Genomic DNA, 18,453 nt, shown 5'->3' with positions numbered 1-18,453 from the left:
GTGCGCAGTACAGCCAATAGCACCAGGAAAAAGGACTTGTTGTGGTTCAGTGGAGAATTGGGGATCGTGGAGGTTTTGGAGCAGTCGAACAAAGAGAATTGACTGAAGTAGAGGCTTAGTTCTGGGGGTTTGACTTAACACTTTTTCGACTAACCCTTAACCAAATCCAATTAACCATTAACCAAGTCAATCCTCATTGCAGTCGAATGTCAACAACGTGCTCCAAAGGTCACACAAGAAACTCTTCACTTTTTAAATAAAATAGTCTAAGGTTTGAGTGAGGGAGAATGACACCTTCTGAGTCCAGTGGTTGTGGACAGCTGGAGAGTGCTGGAAACTCTGGAACAGAAATGTTGCCTCCAGAGAAATTCGAGGTAGATAGGTGCGTGGGGTGGATTCAAGCACGTGGGGCTGACAAGGTGAGATAATCCAGGTTATATTTTTATTGAGACTGGAGGACTTGGGATTTTTTTAGTCGGGTTTAGTCAGGATTGGGCGAGATAGGGTGGGTTGGAGGTCACTAGACGCCATTCAGGCAACAGAGAAATGCACGTACACCAGTGATCGTACACGGGGTTGACCTTCTGGGTAGTTCTGTTGGATAGTGGAGTTTCATAAATAGCGCCGCCCCGTTTATGAAATTCGAGGGAGATAAATCGAATGGAAATTGAATAATTTTGTAAATTTACTTTCATAATGTCTTGAAGTAATTAGAGTTTCATATGAAAATAGGATGATTTGAGCCAGAATTTTGAATTAGTTCTTGAATGCATTCCAGGTGTGTTTACAATTTCCGGACTCATCTCTCAGAGACTCTGCGAAGATAGCCCTCCGGTTCGAGGAGCTCCTAGGTAAAAAAGTTTATATCCTTGGGGACACGACTTGCGGAAGTTGCTGTGTAGACGAGGTTGCTGCAAATCATATAAATGCTGACGCAATAGTGCACTTCGGTCACGCCTGTCTCAATCCAACGTCCCGAATCCCTGTCTTCCACATTCTCCCCAAGAGAGATATCGACGTCGTCGCCGTGGTCAGTCAATTCGAGAGTTCTTTTCCAGACGCTGACGAGAAGATTCTCGTTTTTTATGATGTCTCACACGCCCACCAGGTACATGAAATCTGGGAGTTGTTGAGTAAAAAATATAATAAACTCGTCCTGACGACCCTCAACTGCACCTCGAATTTGGATTTCGTGGACACAAAAATCTCTTCGAGTCCCATTGTGTCTGGTCGCAGTTGGAGTGTTGAAAATGGCTATAAAACAGAAGAATACACAGCTGTGTTCATCGGTGAGAACGACAGGACACTGGCATCTCTGGCCATGAGCATTCCCGCGAAGAGCTGGTACCACACATCAGGTCTTGCCCTAGCAAAATTCGATGCCATCTCGAGTCCTTGGCTTAAACGTCGAAGATACTTGGTAGAAACATTGAAAGACGCCAAGACAGTGGGAATAGTTGTTGCGACATTGGGAATAAAAAATTACCTCGAGGCTCTCTCTTCTATAAAACAAATACTGAAAAAGAAAAAGAAGAAATCGTACATTTTCAGCATCGGAAAAATCAATCCAGCGAAATTGGCGAATTTTCCTGAGGTCGATGCCTTCGTTGTTATAGCATGTCCAGAGAGCGATATATTCGATTCAAAAGATTATTTCAAGCCTCTGCTAACTCCTTTCGAGGTAGAACTGGCCTTCAACAGCTCCAGGGAATTTTCTACCCACTACTGCCTCGATTTTCGCCAGATTCTCCCCGATGGGTCGAACTACGTAGAGTTCATAGCTTCGGCAGGTCCAGATCTCTCTCTGATCTCCAATGGCATAAGAACTGAAGAGCCTGAAATTTCCACCGAAACAATGAGTGCATTAGCTTGTAAAGACAATGGGACTGTGGCTATTGGCAAAGCTGGGGCTAATTTCCTGGTGAAGAGATCCTGGCAGGGACTCGAGCAGAGAATAGGAGAGGACGAGGTTAAGATTGCAGAGAAGGGACGACGTGGGCTTCCCGTTAATTATGAAAATGAACCACTCCACAAAGCTTGATAAACTTGATTCAAATTAATTGAAGATTAATTTATTTGTACAATTATAATAATAAAACATTTTTCTATTTGTTAGTGACACCATCTGAATTACTCTTCATTCAACGAACAAACATTCTTCATTCACCAAATATTTCGTTTCGAAATGCAAAAACAGCAATAAATAATTGCTCGATGAATTTACATCAATTCTGAACCTTTGGGGTCGCTGGAGAGGACTCCCTTTATCCTCAACTCTGCCTGAGCCTCTTCAATTTGCTGGAGAATAAAAAATAGCGTAAAATAATAATTCTCTCTCATGAATAAATCGCTTAACACAAATTATAGGTCGTATTTACCCGTTTGAGCTGTTTAGCTGCTTCCTCACAATTATTGAACGTAAACGTTCTGTAAAGTACAACACTCGCTGCATACAGTGCAAAAATAAATAGCAACAACACTGGGAGGTATAAAATAAATTGGTAATTGTTTGAAATCCACGGGGAATTCACTTGCCCTGTGATTGCAGCTGTCCAGGTGCCCAAGAACAAGGCGAGACAGAAGAGCCACTCCATCAATTTCGTCATCTGATAAGAAATCAATAGCTATTCGTATTTCCACAGTTAAATATCTACAAAACCATCAATGAAATGATTTACCTCTGGTATTTGCAGTTCTCGGAATTTTTTCACTAGTGATACAGTCCTTATATTTTATATTAGAATTGTTAAAAATATTGGGAGGAATGTTGTTGACAGAACAGATAACCTAAGCCAACCTCATGCCAGGTCGCCAGGTTCACGACAAACTTCATTATCAACAGCTGATTAATTTTTTAAACAAGAGACGAACATTTCTGTAAAAAAATCTTTGCTCTTTTAATATTGGGGGACCCTAGCAACATTTTTTTAACAAAACACAAACGATCAATTAGTGATCGAGACTGGATTGACCTGCAATCATTGAAATAAACGCCTCCAGCTGATAATCCATCAATTGAGTCGTGAGGAACTTGATCTCGAGGATGTCGACGAGAGCGAGTAGCAGGTCTGACAAGAAGAGTGACAAATCCCCGAGGATGGTCCCCCAGGTCGACAAAAAGAAGCGAAAACGCAAGAGGAAGGAGACGTACTCCACTTACATCTACAAGGTCCTGAGACAGGTGCAACCGGACATCGGTGTGTCAACCAAGGCGATGAGTATCATGAATAGTTTCGTCAATGATATTTTCGAGAGGATTGCCTCTGAAGCCGCTCGCCTCGTCAAATACAATAAACGTCGCACCATCGGATCCTCGGAGATCCAAACAGCTGTTCGTCTTCTGTTACCTGGAGAACTTTCCAAACATGCAATTAGCGAGGCAACAAAAGCCGTCTCCAAGTACTCGCTGTCCAAGTAACTCCTGGAGTCAACTATCGACTGTTTATTCTTCAACCGACCAATAATTATTCCCAAATCAAATGATGAAATTCTATAAATCATTGGAGATTTTTCTCGACAATAAAAACAATACGATAAAATATCCCTATAATTGAATTTCGAATGAATAATTAGTGCGCATTCCGTAAGAAGTCGTGAGTTCCTTTTTCTCGTTGAAATATTTTCAGACAGATGGCAGTACCAATTTCCTCCCACAACTGGCAACAAACTCGAAAGGAATTCCACCCCTCCCACGGTTTTCACTATGGAATAGTTGAGTGTCCTGCCTTATTGCAAGCTTAAAACTCTAATTACTCTTGATAATAGTCTACAATGCAAGTACACTGGATAATTACCTCGTCGTGTGCGTTCCTCTCTGCCGGAGTGTCTGATTAGTGAATTTAAGCCGTGAATTCTACTCTCACCTCGTTAAACACTATACAAAACTACATAACAAAAAAAAAATGCACCACAACAGGAGAAAGAAGAAGAGGATAAACTACGGGGTGAGAGCCGTTGAGTTGATGAGAGGTTCGAAGGGTTTTGGTTTTACAATTTCGGGTCAGCAGCCTTGCATTCTTAGCTGCATAGTGGCAGGGAGTCCAGCTGAAATAGCTGGACTGCGGGCAGGTGATTACCTGGTGACTGTCAACGGTCACAACGTGGGGAAAGCTCCTCACGACGACGTTGTTCGTCTGATAGGTCATTCCAAGGGTATCCTCAGGCTCCAGATTGCGGAGAACTATTATTCCGACTCCTCCGACGAGGAGGGACCTGCGGCCTCGAGATCAAAACCCAAATATTCCCATAAACAACGGAATTCCAATGCAACACCTGTGGCATCGGGACCTGCACCTGCAGGGCAATTGCAGTGCAGGGTAGCCAAGGTTGTGAGGGATCTCCAGAGTGGTGCCATGTTCACTGGTGGTGAGGGTGAGAGGGTGGTGCAGAGCAAAATTTTGTGCAGCCAGAATGGAGTTTATCATCGATGGAATATGGCTAGTGCTCCACTACCTCCACCTCCGCACTCACATAAGAGGGATGCTGAGAAAATTGTGCATAGAACAGTGGTGGGATACCTGGGGACCATCGACATACCCAATCAGCTGCATCCCTCGACGATGATGCCGGTGGGTTGAATTTATTGAAATTTTTTGCAGGGAATTAAATCTGAGATTATATTTACTCCTCGAATCAATAATTTGGCTATTAAAATAAAATAATTATTTCCTTTAATTTTAATTTCAGGTCCTTCGAAAATGCATAAAGCGTTTGAAAGCAGAGAAACGCACACCTACAACAGTTCTCCTGACCATCCACGTAGCCAACATCAAACTGACAAACTCAGAGAACAAGATAATCGCGGAGTATCCCTCTCACCGAATAGTCTTCTGCAATTCCTTCTCCGAGCAAGATAAACAGTATTTCGGGATAGTGACAAAATCAGCAAACCACACAGACGAGATAGTCTCAAACTCTTGTCACGTGTTCACGATCTACTACAAGCTTATAGAACATGCAGTTCACCTGAGTACCTGCAACATGTTCGGATTCACGTGTACGAAGACATCTGAGCTGACGGTTTGCCAAGAATTTCCTGACAGTTGCAACGGTCTCATAGGAGCCATCCAGACGCTTTACATATCCGAGACAACGGATTCAGAGGCATTTCCAGAAAGCAACAGAAGACAGAGACGAGAGGCTGTCTCACCTCAACCCTCGAACATCAGTACCTCGACAGCTCACTCCTCCAACAGTGACTCAGGAATTGGTTTCAAGGATGAATATGGCAGCCACTATTCGGCGACAGAACGCAATATAAATCTCGATTTTTCTCATCGAAGACTGCCAATACCGTCGAACTCTCGATTAACAGTTCGTGCAACTCAGGACTCACAAAATGAGCGGGGAATATCGAATGGGGATGGGGGCACGAGGGATGGTGGGGACATCACCTGCCCCGGGCCATCTGCCGCACTTTCAATGACCAAACTCGATGCCTCGTCAGTCGGCTCCTCAACATTCTCACGTACTATTGCTGGCATGCTGCGCACTGTTGATGCCGAGGACATGGAGTTTTGTGATACTGCCGGTGATAAACTCAGTCCCAAGGTTTTCAACGCATCAAAAACACTGGTGCATAGCATGGAGGACCTCAAGAACGAGGGAGAGGCTGTAGATGTATTTGCAAAACCTGCTGATGTCAGGCCCTGGGGTAGTCTGCAGGAGATCAGAAATGTCGGAGGCTTCCAGTCCAATTCTTCCGTGAGTAGATTATCCAATTTATTACAAATAACATAAACAAATTTGAATACATCTTTCGTTGATTGAAATGATCAATCCAAGAGATCAAATGATTACAACAAAGGACAACTGCCAGAGGTTTGAATTGAATGAAAAAAGAATAAAGAAATTTTGGAGTAGAAAAAAGAGCGAAAAACAATGAACTGCGTGAGGATTTAGTTTCCGCTAGCAATAGGTACTCTACCGTGTCGGGTATTGAGGCCGCGTCATCATTTCCTGTCTCTTACAAGCCCCCAGACGAGAGGAAAAATCCCCTTCTCTCGGCAGTTGCACAAGTGAGACCGAGAACAAAGTCACACACACGTGTATTTAACTATACCGAGAAAGGAGTAACAGTTAATACGTACATGCCACAAATACACTGGCCCATGACGTATCGTTGGGGGCCCGACGTGCACGCTGTCAAAGCAGTGGCAAACGTCGGTGAGAATTGTTGCTCTCTTGTGTGTTCTATCATACCAGGGCGCCGCCCATTTCATTTACCTCCAAGACAATATTTCTTTAGTCTCAGTTGAAACTCTGTTGTGACAAGTGTTGGTTATTTTATTCTTTATTCTATTATTTTATTCTACGTCATCAACTGGATCAATCAAATAAATGGGATTCCTTCAGCTCACTGGAAAGCGAGTGAGATATGGAGCGACTCGCCAAGTCAGTACGTAGGCTGTCTGGTCTAGAAAATTAATTCATCTATCTATTTTATAAATTTTATAGAGGAGACTCTCATTTGGATCGTTGAATCGCTTCATTAATAGTTAATTGTCTTTAGTTATATCAATCCTCGTAAATTGAAGTAATTGAGCGGAATTTGCAGCCCCATCGACCGTGACTGCATGCAAATTATTATTCTAGTGGGATTTTATTACTTCCTTTATTTGCATGTTTTGGTTGAATCTCTGGTGAATGAACTGTGGGTGGATTATTTGGAATAATTAGTTTTGGAGATTTATTGAGTGTTCTGACGAGAATTCTTGGAAGAGCCTGAAGAAATCAATTGAATTAGCGATCACATGAATCGACTACAATTGGCAATGAACTTGATGTTTCGGTGGCGATTGAATGAGTCAGTCGTCTGGGGGAAAACAATGTAATTGAATAATTACAAGATCCATTGGGTTTTCATTGCCGGAAGGAGACGACTGAGTGCGTGGGTTTCTGTTGTCGTTTCCCACGCATCACCTGTTGATAAGAGAAATTCTTCTTCTCTCAATAGAATTTAAAGTCCCTCGTAGAACAGAATCCCAAGTTTATCAATTATAAAAAATAATTAAAATCGACTCGAGGATGTGACTGGCATTGCGTGTAGTACAGATGAGGACACAAGATAAATGGAGACAGCAATAGTATTCACGAGAATTTATTTAATGACACAGTCGACTCACAATCCGCTTCCTCTTCATGTTTGCCGGAATTCCCCACCTCTGTTTACTCGGGCTTTTTCATCAATCAACTCAGCTGGTGCGATAATTATTCATTTTCTTCGATTATTATTCTGAGGAGGTGAGAGTAGAGGGAGAGGTGGAGAATTGTTCTCCACAACGGCATTCAAAAGTCCCACGAATTTACATTTCTATTCAGGACATACCACTGTTGGTTTTACTGAAAGAGTTTGAGGCAGATTCTCGAAGTAAATATTCCATCTCCCTGGACTTTTATTATCCATCAAATAACAGTATTTTTTTTTCAATTGAAATTCAATTTAATCAACTCCAGAATAAAGTTGTTTAAAAATCCTTCCACTCATGCATCCATTTGGAGTTCAAGAAGTAATTCTATTTACGCACGATCTGCAGTTCTGTTACTTGCGAGTTCAATGAGCCCAATTTGAATGATTGATAAATTTCGCTCTCGGGATTAAGGTCACTTCCGGAGAAACTGAGTCATCTGGTCAATTCGTATGAATTTAATTAATCACGAAGTCTGCAAGAATATTAGAATCCTTATTCAATGAAAAAACTGATGATCAGTTAGTTTGAGTGGCTTTTGGGGTCACCTGGGGTGCAATTCACAATGGCAACAGGGATTTAGGTCGTTGCTCTATTCTCACGGGTTGTGATCGTACTACTCGACATAATGAGAGGAATTAACGGGCTCTCGTGCGTGTTCGAGTTTGAGTAATGGAATATTTTTTTTTCTTTTTTTTCTCCAAATGATTATTTTTATATTGCAGTTGTATGGGAGTGTAGAGTCGTGCGATAAGAATGACGCTGGACTTGGAGTGCGCTCTTGGGGTGCTGGATTCGAGAATCTCTTGAAAGATCCAAGGGGACTCCAGACATTTGCTGTGAGTGAAATTATTACTAATAATAACCAATGAGTAATGAGAGAAAATAAAAATTTCCTCATTGATGGAGTGACAGGAGAAAAATTGTCTTTTCCTTTCCTAGGAATTTTTGAAGAAGGAATTTAGCCATGAGAACATCTACTTCTGGGCGGCTTGCGAACGCTACAAGGATACAGAGGACGCAACCTCCAGACGACGACTTGCCTGGCAGATATACCAGAGGCATCTCTCCAACAATGCTCCAGAGCCAGTGAACGTCGACAGTCACGCGGCAGGGCAAATTACCCAGGAGCTCCTGAATCGTGCCCCAGAGGAGCTCTTCCTCCAGGCACAGAAGCAAGTCTTCAATCTCATGAAATTCGACAGTTACCCTCGATTTCTCAAATCAAATCTCTATCATCAGTGCAAGGAGAATGGCATCGGCGTGAGAACGGAGGATCACGATCTCGATTTGACAAGTTCTCCAAGTGTTAAATTGAAGAAGAGTCATTCAGACGCTGAAGATCGATGCCGAAAGTCGATATTACCCTGGCACCGTAAGAACAGGTAAAAAAAAATTGAGTCTTGTGAATTCAAAAATATTTCTGTATTTTTGATTGTGAATCATTTTTTTATTTTTTGTAGGTCAAAATCGAAGGACCGAGGGGAGTCAGAGTATAACAAAACACCAAGCAGAGGAGAGCCCATATACAAGAGCTTCACAACAATAAAAAGGGATACAGAGGGGAATAACAACGATGACACCATCTCAATATCGAGTAGCAGATCATCCTTAGCCTCCTGGGACTTGGCATTGCGCCAATCCTTTAGTAAACACGTGAGTAATTGCACATTTTCTTCGAATCAATTCTCTCGAGACTTTTATACTGAATGTGGCGTTGTGTGAATTTTGTTTTTGCATCAAGCATTGTTTTTATTTGTAAATTGTAGTCACTGTCGTCGTACGACGGTCACAATGATAAAAAAGAGGTACAGACAAAGTGCACTGGCTTGTGCCGGGTTATTTTGCCCGATGGCTCAACAACGGTCGTACCAACAAGCCAAACTGAGAGCATTAAAGACGTGGTTACCCGGCTTCTTGAGAAACGGGCACTTCGATATACTAATTATGATGTTCTCGTACTGGCCACAGACGAGGTTAGTGCTCTCCATCTCTATTCTATTAAAATCCATATTAATTTCATTTTGCCTGAACTGCAATAACTACTGTGTGCTTGCATGATTTATTTCATGGTGATGGAGAGTAATGATAATAATGAATAAAATAATATTAACACTTGTATGATTTTTTAAATTAACAGTATTATAGAATAAATTATAAATAAATTAAATGTGATAAATTCGATGTCGTGAAATTCAAGGGCATTTAATTGTTGTCAATATTTAGATGATAAATCTGAAGTACTCATCATCAGTACTTGCTGGGCAAGAGGTGGAGGTGGTGCCAACCAAGGCTCTGAAAGTCGATTTGCCATCTCGTAGGATAATAACAGTTGTGGCCCACAAAAATCGAACATTGCGAGAAGTTCTCAGGCCTCTGCTCAATAAGTACGGTTTCAAGCTCGAGTTGATCACCATTTGGGGTGAAGGACATCCAGTTTCGTTAGAAATACCAGCGATTAATGCGCCCAGTCGACTCGTACTGACCTCCAACAACGAGGGTACATTCCTGTTTTCTAATTAATACGTTTGTGGCTGAATGGATTGAGCTAATACTGGGATTTATTGTGGATTTTTTAGATTTTCAGCGTGATAGCTTGCATTACCAAGAGGACATCGAGCAGGGCCAGTCTCAGCTGGACGAAATCACTAATAAAGTTTTTGAGGAACTTTTAGTCGGAAAGAGTACAAATAAATATTACAGTGAAGGTTCTTACAAGGTAATTATAATTTTTTTGACTCAATTTTTCGTAAGGAATTGTTGTTTATGAATTTTTTTTATTGAATTATCATAAGTCTGATGATCAACGCTCCGAGGGATCCTCCATCCTCTCCAGTAAACTGTTCACGAGGGATACGACAGTGCTTGGAAAGAAAAAGGGAAAATCAAAGAGTAGTAATTTAAGTGAGAAGAGCAATTCCACGGATTACACTGGAGAGGAGAGCTCACAATCGAGTAGACCACATGCTCCGTTAATCGCCAAGTGGAGAAATGGGGTCAAACTGCAATTGCCTGGAAGATTCGATGGCGATGGTAAGTGTTTACCCCTTCCCATTCAATTCTATAATCTCTTTTCTCCTTTCCTGATTACGTTTTCCTGCAGAATTGTACGAAGGACTGAAGAGGGCCCAGCGTTCGCGGCTTGAGGATCAGAGAGGAACAGAAATTAATTTCGAACTCCCCGACTTCCTAAAAGTACGTCATTGAAATAAAAATTGCTATAAAAATGAATTGAAATAATTTATGAACGAGTGGGAGAAAATAATTTCACTGAAATATTGAATTATCAATTTTTTGAACAGCAAAATAAGGAAAATGGTAAACACACAGAGACTAAGAAGCACCGGAGAGGTCGTCTCCTGGGCTTGAGCTCCGACTGCGCCTCAAAGTTCTACGACTCCAGTGACGATATAAAAAAAGCCAATCTAGTGTCCAACCCGGTCTTCGAGAAGTGTCACTACAATTCCGAGGAGGGTCAACCCATCTCGAAGCCTCTGGAGCCCTCCAAGAGGTTCGACTCTGTAAGCAGCCTTGATGGAACTTTGGAAGACGTGGACAAAACAATAATCGAAAACGGAAATGGGCCCAATCAGCCGAAAGATTCGTTTTTCGAGAATCAGTTTGTCACTGGCTCTCCGGGTAAATTATCAAAACCTCCACCACTTCCGCCCAAACCAAAGGGTTTACTCACTTGTGCTGTTAAGACCAGTCAGATATTACCGACGAAACCGCTGCCACGAGTTACTCAAATTAGTCCCATAACTCCGTTAGAATCACGAGAAAATAAAAATATATTTTAAATTCGGATAGTAATATTTTACTACGATAATGATGGGCTTCAGCCTCTGAAGGTATTTTCAATGTAACTTTCTACTAAAAAACCGAATTTCGCAAGTAAATTTATTCTCCAGCAGTTGTTCTCGAACCTAAACAAGTGCCTTATAATTTTTTTTACAACAAATTGCAATCATTAATTGTGATGAGAATATTTCGAGAGTATTTTCCTGGTTGTACAGGATCGAAATTAATTAATCTATCGTTAATTAATTATTTATAAAATGTGAAAGTTTATAACTAATTGGATAAATAAAACGATTCATTCCATATACAGTCCAATTTACCATATTCCAATTATCCCGCCTATTTTTCAATTTCAAAAAAATTCCAAATTGATTATTCCTATTTTGTAATTAATTATAACAATTGGAGTGAAAGTGTGGGAATAATAATTGAAATATTCAAATGTCAAGATCGAAACATGCGCGCGTTGCCCTCAGCCAATGAAAACGATGAAATGCCCTCGACAGTAGCGCCAAGACGACATTTTACTGAACGATTTATTTAAGCATTCTCAATATTTGTCAACAGTCAGATTAGCCGGTGCCTTAACGATCTCGTCTCATTACCCCATAATCTCGTATATATCACTGTTTACATTGGTTAATCGATACCAAAGGTAATTTGTTGAAATATCCTGGATATCCTCTCAATTCTATCGCGACTTTCTTCGAGTGCAAGTGAAACAAATTGAAATCCCCGCAAGTGCTACGGTAGACCCTCACCTCTGGACATTCTCTCGGCATTTTCACTCGATATTTCATCGCCGAGATAAGAGCATCATAATTAATTAATCTCTTTATCATTTCACGATATTCTGTGATTTCCCCAAATTGTCCTAGATTTTTTGGCGGGATTCTAACCCTCATTGGGTGAAAAAATTGTTGCGTGTCCGTTGCTCTTTCCCGCCGAGAAATTTTACGGTTTTGCCGAGATTGTCCTCATATTTTATTACGGAAAACTCATGATTGTTCTAAAAAGATCAATGAGAGGGTTAATAATTGGTTAATGGTCGATCGAAACGTCCGAATAATACGTGAGTATTTTTTTTCCAACCGTTATTCCATTCTCGGAAAATTGGCATGACTACCGCTCGTTGCCGCTCGAAAAATCCTACAAAAGCGCATCGTCAAAACAAATCACAAAAACAAAGGAGGTAATCACTAATTCAAATCAATCAGATTAGCCACAAATATAGCAACAAATAGAGCAACAAATAGAGCAACAAATACGAATTTTAAACAGTGACTTCTGGCCATTTGAACGCTTTGTTCCAGAAAAAAAATATATAATTGTCCCAAGAGTATCGATGAACAATCGATAGTCAACGGATAACGAAGTGCAAAAAAATGAGGTCGAAGGGACGAGTAATCAATAATAAAAATAGAATTAATGAGAACGGGTATAACGGCCGAATTTCTCAAGTTTCTCAGCATTTGGACTCGATTAGCAACTGTCGTAGCCTCTAACAAACCCTTCGATTTCCCTCTCGTGTAACGTGAGCTATTGAACTAGCAAAAAAAAATGTCCTCACAGCGGGAAGTGTCTCTTACACGAGAAAAAGTGTATCAAAGGGTTCGTGCGGTTTAAAAAAAAGTAAGAGGAAGCGTGAAATTCTATGTGAGCAGGAAAGAGTGAGAGAGCAGAGGATAGAACTCGGTGCGGGAGAGGGATTAAGTGTGCGAAGACCGTTGGAAACATTAGACTAAATCCACCGGATATTTTCTATCCATCAATCTAATTAAAACTCATTGAAACTAAAACAAGATGAATTAAATTGAAATTCCACAAAAAAAATCCAATAATCCAATTCCAAATCAATTGAATAATTGTCTGAAGATTAATTAGAGTCTGACCCATCAAACATCAGCTGACAATCGGTAATAACCAGTTATTCATAAATAAATAAATAAATAAATTTGATCGCGAGTGCAATATTAATCCCAAATTTTTTTGAGGTAGACTGAAAAATTTCGAAAGATTGATAATCAGTTGATAATTTTCACTAGGTCATGAGCATTTAATTAAGTGAGTGACATTGAGACTTGAAGAATCCGAATTCCCCCAGATAAAAAAAAACCTCAAATCCCAACGGTCGTTTCGTCTGCAGTCATAAAGCCACGATTGGCTCCCCACTACAGATGAACATTTTTTTTCTCGTGGGCATTCATCACCATCCACCTCCCTCCCACGTACATTCGCAAACGTTTTCATTCTGTTAAGTCACATATAACGCTCGATTTCATTTCAACGGTCGGCAAATATTTCCTCACCGGTCACTAACTCCTCTCCCTCGGGTGCACCGATGCATTGAGTGCCCTTGCCCCTTTCATTTAAATCCCAGAACGTTATCTCCCTTCCGGTGAGTGTTTTATCAATCCTATTGATAGAAGTGGAAATTCAATTCACGTATGTGTTTATTTATTTTCTGCCACACTAGCCATTTAATTCCCGGGCATTTAAATGGTTATGAGGATGTTTTGGAGCAAATGGGAGCTTTCGAGAATTCGCAGTTTTTTTTATTCTCCGCTTCTGTTAAATTCTCGACTATTTAACCCCTCGATCTCTGGGGCCAACTGTCGTTATCCCACGTATCTAAAACGCACACCAACACACGAAATTGTCGATTAAAAAACTCTTTGGCAGCACCACAGGCCCCTAATGATAACGAAATTCAATTTATTTCTCCTTTGTGAATTACAATGGTTCAGAATGAACTTCTATTTTTGAGCATTTGAAAAACACCAAATGCTAAATTTCCATTCGAATAGCTATTGATATTCACAACTCTTTCATAAACATCGAATAGTTCTCTCTTTTGTGAACAGGGCGTTTATTGACACCCATATTTACCCTAGTGCTCGATAAGGCCTGGACTACATCCGTTGCCCGTTTCTTACCAGCTGATTAAATTCCTCGACGAGTCTGATATATTCTCATTCTTGTTTTCAGTTGAGTCAACTGGAGCACACCTAGAGACACTTGAGGACACAAGTGCCAGAAGATAAAAAATTCCCGAAATAGAAAAAAAAAAGTAGAGTAAAAAAGTGTTTAGTGTTAAAATTGAAAGGGCAATCCCTGAGTTAATAAAAATTGTCAATAAAATAGACAAAATAGTGAAGTGAAAGTGTGAAAATGCAGGGAATATCGACAGGCCCGTTGGAGAAAATAATGGAGGAGAGCGGTTATGGTTCACCCATAGGGAGACACCAGGGAACTTCGATGATGATCTCCCCAGTTGCTCAGATAGCCCACGATCTCAGCAAATCGAGTCTCTCCGGTACTCCGACCTACGATGGACGTCACAGACTCGGTGAGTCGTTGTATTTCGTCAATTTATTGTTTATTAAATGTGTCTGAGGAAAAGGGGATGATCCAGTTTTACGGTGAACGGGTTTCGATTCAGATAGTCGTAGAGTTCACGATGGGACGGGACGTTATAATTGTGAGGGGTTTCCCCGTCCTTGAAAGGCATATCTGACGTCTGCTCGTGTCTTCCACCCGGTATCAGGGGTTCTCAATTATTTCCCCATATTTATCGATATCTCATTAATTTCAAATTTCATCGTGACACGATTTTTTTCATTTCGAAAACAAAAATTAAATTACAATTAAATTGATTTCCGTTTTTTTTTTTTATCTGAAAACCAAATTATTTACTTCATTTGTCGGCACTTGGAAATGATGGGAGGACGGTGTCCCCAGGAAAAAAATTCCGTCCCCTGTAAATCCGCTAATTAGCGAAATTAATCGACGAAAAATAGAGTTGAAAGGGTTGAAGTTTGGATTAATCCTCGGTAATAAAGTAGCCGCGAGGGTGAGAAAGTGGGCTGAGAACCCCTCGGGGTTGTGGATAGAGAGAGAGATGGACAAGTAGCTCGTGCTAGCCGGGTTGAAGACCAGGTGCTCACCTGCCCCTCACTATGGGTGGCTGTCCCCGGCGCCCCCTTTTTTACCAGGGAAACCCTCACACACACACCTATTCCAAACTCTCAGGTTGTTCTTCCTCGTCGAGGTGTTAGTTTTTCTGTGCTCCGTAGGTATCCGCAAAAAGCCCTCTTGGGGCACTGACCTACCCTTATCCTGAGAGAGGAAAGACCGTTAGGCCTAATCAGCTGTTTAGATAATCACTTATTTCGCAAAATTGATTGATGACCGAATCAGGAATCAGTAGAAACTCTGGAATTATTCACGAGATTTGCGAATTTATTGCTCTTTATTGAATCACTCATTATTAGTGTAACTACAGAATTATTTATTTATTTATTTTCTCTTTTATTTGAACGTTTTTCGAATCGAAAACTAGAATTCACATGGAAAAAATCAGATTGCCATTCTTTTCACTCCATTCTTTTGATATCAACATCTGGAGGAACTGTCGCAAATTTAGGGGATCTTTTCAGCAAAAAAGAAGAATAGAAAGGTGAAAAAAAAAACGAGTGATCTTTGAACACACCGTATCGCACGTATTCTTACGTACATATTTTGCCGAAGGGTGCAATTCTTGAGGGGTGAATGCGTCTGCTCTTCTCCCCTTCGATCTTCCTCGCCTCTTTTCTTCGCCATTGAGTTCAACTGTCTCCCGATACACTCGGTGAATTTAAAGGGACAGACATTTAAACTTTAAAGAGCACAATTCTTCGTCTCACAATGGGAGACACAAAAAAAAAATTGGCCAAACTGTCGTTAACGTCGTCAGTCGAAATATTAACAGTTTAATTTTGCAGATTGAAAAAAATTGAGAATTTTCTTCTGGTGCCGTGGAGTTGACTTATTCTAGTTAATTTATTCTTAGACAAAATTTATTTTTTGGTGGATTAGGGGAAGTTGTGGTCTTTGACGTATCTCATCATCTGTTTCCTCGATCTGTTAACCCATCGAGATCGATCCAATCTACCGACAATTTGAGAAACCCCCCAAATGTATCATAACAAGGGCACCGTATGCAGGCGTTTCGCCTCGTTGAACTAGTGTGGCTTGTGTCCAACGGAAAACGTAGGCACGAGTCCATGTAACGCAAGGTGGAAATGCCTTATGGCTTGGTTTATTCACCTGTTCATAATTCTATCCACGGGGGCGTCGACTTTCCATGTCTCCATTTTCCTCAATCCCCTCGATTCCTCATGAACTCAGTAACGAGTGCTGTGGGTCAGAAGTCCAACAAATTTTATCCAAAAGTCCAACGAATTTTATCTCAAACCCATCTATGAACTAGTATTCAATTAAGGGTGTTCTACACCCATCTAAACTCAAAATTCATTTTTTTACTTTTTTTTTAGCAAATTATTGATGAAATTGATGTAAAAAAACATAACGTTTTTGCGTTTTGGCATTATTTGATACGAAGTTTCTTGGTGATGCGAAAATTTTTCTGTATTTTTCCTAAATTTTGATAAAGAATGATAGAACTGTGGAGAAAATCCATGATGGCACAACTAGAAAATTTCATGAGTTATTAAATAGTGACAAAATGCAACAACGTTATATTTTTGCACAGAAATTCAACCGATAATTAGCCAAAAAATGTAAAAAACGTGAATTTAATTCCCCCGGATCTTGTAAAAGTTCATTCTCCCCCTCAAATTAGAATAACCTGGTCTGAATAATTAAATCGCCGGTTGGGACTCGCAACTTCATCGACTTCTCAGGGAATATCAACAATTCGAAAATGTTCAATTCAAAATTCCCTCCCATCTCATCATCCAGAATATGTGTTCAAGTATTCTAATCAAGATTTCATCTCTGAAAAAATCTGAATAACACCGAAGAACAAGTAATAGGGACAGACGCACGACTGAGACGATTGCGGGACCTTTTTATAAAAAAAAAAAAATTAGCATATCCCGTAGGGCCGGTAATGCAGGTCTCGCAACATTTACGAAAGTCTCTTTTCGGGGTACGTACGGGCGTGCAACCCTTAACGGTCGCGGGACCGAATTGCTAATCAACTTTTTATTTCTGGTCCTCATTCTTCTCGGGTGAGCCAACTTTCCCCATTCTTCGCTTTCTCTTTATCCCACTCGTTTTATTTTATCTCCAACTTATCCCCCGGACTGATAAAAGCTTGAATGCGATGGGCCGACAATTTTTTAAATGAGAAACAATGAGAACATAAATGAAGGGATTTAATAATCATGCAATTAGTAATTGACGTTGATCTCGTACGTCGGTGACATCCGCAGAAAAGGTGTATATGGTGTCCATGTATATGTATAGATCCGTTGGATGAAAAATTCGTTGGGCGCGTGCCGGCTGCGACTCACCCCTCGTAGTTTGCCCTCACTCTCTCGTTAATACTCAAGACCGGAACAACCACAGTTGCCCGACTTACCCCCTGTACAAGTACACTTAATGTACATTTTGGCGAACACCCATTGCCAAGTTATTTCACTCTGAAAAGCACGATTCTCTTGAATCCGAGACTGAAGAACCTTTGAGATGACTGACGCCAAATGCCAATATCAAGAGTTTCACCCTGTGCCCCTCAAATTTTCACTCAAGGCGTTATACAATTGTCTTAGACATCCAGATGACAACCACCCTTCAATTAAATATAGGGAATATAATGTTGAGGATGTTGAACCGGTGTTTCCTCGATAGTTGCGGCCCGATGGGCACGACATACATCTAGAAAGAGATGGTGAACACCCGGTGTGTGCAGCGACTATTACTAAGTGCACGGGGATCTAACGCTCATTTGGTGCACCATATGGTGGCGCCAACTAATTCCGTGCATGCACGTTTAATATTAACTGCTGGCGTGATGTTTTCAACAGGAAAATATTGTTATCACTTTTCCACACGCCAGGATGACTTCTGGATGAAAATAGATGGCATTCGGGGGTTCCGCGGAGGCGCCCCATCGATTCGCCACAGTCGAAAATCGAATGATAATTCATTCAATGAGATATAATTAATGAAAAATAGTAAAAGATCATGAGCCCCGGAAAAAGGCACGATTGTCATCCACCTGGAGGTGGGGCAATCGGATCGATGAATTACGACAAACAGAGAAGTTATACGTCGATTACGCAGTCAGAGGAATAAAGAAGGGGAGTAACAATGACTCGTTAGCGCCTGAGTATATAGAGTTCGTGTACATAGAGTTTATGTACATGAGGAGCATTCATGGAGGGAACAAATACGTTGGCCACGAACGTTAATGCTACCCTGGCACGCGTTATACGTGAATCAGACTGGGTTGTCTGGTATCTGGGATGAGAGGGTGCCGCCAACAAAGATGCTCCCCCGGTTTGCTCAACTCCATGATACAGTCTGACAAAACCTGAATAACCCGAGAGACCGTTGAACGTGGGAGTTTGGCTTAATAGGTGCATTCACGTTGTTCAGATAAACGCACTGGCTTTTTATTTTTATTTTTACGAGATCGTCCATTGGTCATCCACGTGAATTTTTTTAGAATTGTTTG

At 40.9% G+C, this 18,453-nt stretch overlaps 5 protein-coding genes across 12 annotated transcripts in view; 4 read left to right on the top strand and 1 right to left on the bottom strand.

The window, feature by feature from the left end:
• Positions 1 to 38: 38 nt before the first annotated feature.
• Dph2 (Diphthamide biosynthesis 2) lies at positions 39 to 2,121 on the top strand. Of its 2 annotated transcripts, XM_011304546.1 has the most exons (3): positions 39 to 127; positions 203 to 419; positions 779 to 2,121. In XM_011304546.1, exons 2-3 carry the CDS (start codon positions 288 to 290, stop codon positions 2,039 to 2,041), a joined length of 1,395 nt encoding a protein of 464 aa, XP_011302848.1. In that variant the 5' UTR covers positions 39 to 127; positions 203 to 287; the 3' UTR covers positions 2,042 to 2,121. The 2 variants fall into 2 exon arrangements, with proteins under 2 accessions (XP_011302848.1, XP_011302840.1); XM_011304538.1 differs by having other exon boundaries at positions 77 to 419.
• On the bottom strand, positions 2,051 to 2,811 carry Dpm3 (Dolichyl-phosphate mannosyltransferase subunit 3). Its single transcript, XM_011304559.1, has 3 exons — positions 2,679 to 2,811; positions 2,379 to 2,606; positions 2,051 to 2,298 (listed from the first exon to the last, which is right to left on the bottom strand). The coding sequence occupies exons 2-3, from the start codon at positions 2,604 to 2,606 to the stop codon at positions 2,221 to 2,223; spliced, it is 306 nt and encodes a 101-aa protein (XP_011302861.1). The 5' UTR covers positions 2,679 to 2,811; the 3' UTR covers positions 2,051 to 2,220.
• Positions 2,812 to 2,956: 145 nt separating this feature from the next.
• Positions 2,957 to 3,529, top strand: LOC105266339 (late histone H2B.L4-like). The gene has a single exon (XM_011304439.1). It carries the CDS (start codon positions 3,044 to 3,046, stop codon positions 3,416 to 3,418), a length of 375 nt encoding a protein of 124 aa, XP_011302741.1. The 5' UTR covers positions 2,957 to 3,043; the 3' UTR covers positions 3,419 to 3,529.
• A 139-nt stretch (positions 3,530 to 3,668) lies between these two features.
• On the top strand, positions 3,669 to 11,274 carry loco (locomotion defects). Of its 3 annotated transcripts, XM_011304405.1 has the most exons (11): positions 3,669 to 4,568; positions 4,687 to 5,703; positions 7,913 to 8,026; positions 8,130 to 8,572; positions 8,651 to 8,843; positions 8,957 to 9,163; positions 9,414 to 9,687; positions 9,767 to 9,906; positions 9,983 to 10,220; positions 10,291 to 10,382; positions 10,490 to 11,274. In XM_011304405.1, exons 1-11 carry the CDS (start codon positions 3,903 to 3,905, stop codon positions 10,985 to 10,987), a joined length of 3,882 nt encoding a protein of 1,293 aa, XP_011302707.1. In that variant the 5' UTR covers positions 3,669 to 3,902; the 3' UTR covers positions 10,988 to 11,274. The 3 variants fall into 3 exon arrangements, with proteins under 3 accessions (XP_011302707.1, XP_011302717.1, XP_011302728.1); XM_011304415.1 differs by lacking the exon at positions 8,957 to 9,163; XM_011304426.1 differs by lacking the exons at positions 3,669 to 4,568; positions 4,687 to 5,703 and adding an exon at positions 6,138 to 6,397.
• A 280-nt stretch (positions 11,275 to 11,554) lies between these two features.
• Positions 11,555 to 18,453, top strand: part of LOC105266300 (M-phase inducer phosphatase) — a 38,844-nt gene continuing 31,945 nt past the window's right edge. The window contains exons 1-2 of one of the 5 annotated variants that reach the window (XM_011304372.1): positions 11,555 to 11,643; positions 13,977 to 14,337. In XM_011304372.1, the coding sequence (XP_011302674.1) occupies positions 14,160 to 14,337 (178 nt within the window). In that variant the 5' untranslated portion in view covers positions 11,555 to 11,643; positions 13,977 to 14,159. Of the gene's footprint in view, positions 11,644 to 11,665; positions 12,181 to 12,204; positions 12,905 to 13,303; positions 13,387 to 13,976; positions 14,338 to 18,453 lie in introns of those variants that run through there. The other 4 variants (XM_011304347.1, XM_011304339.1, XM_011304355.1 and 1 more) reach the window with 4 other exon arrangements.

The sequence above is a fragment of the Fopius arisanus genome, unplaced genomic scaffold (genome assembly GCF_000806365.1).
Source record: "Fopius arisanus strain USDA-PBARC FA_bdor unplaced genomic scaffold, ASM80636v1 scaffold00002, whole genome shotgun sequence".
Lineage (NCBI taxonomy): Eukaryota > Metazoa > Arthropoda > Insecta > Hymenoptera > Braconidae > Fopius > Fopius arisanus.
Note: the sequence above shows the minus strand (reverse complement) of the source record. Positions and strands in the feature narration are given on the sequence as shown.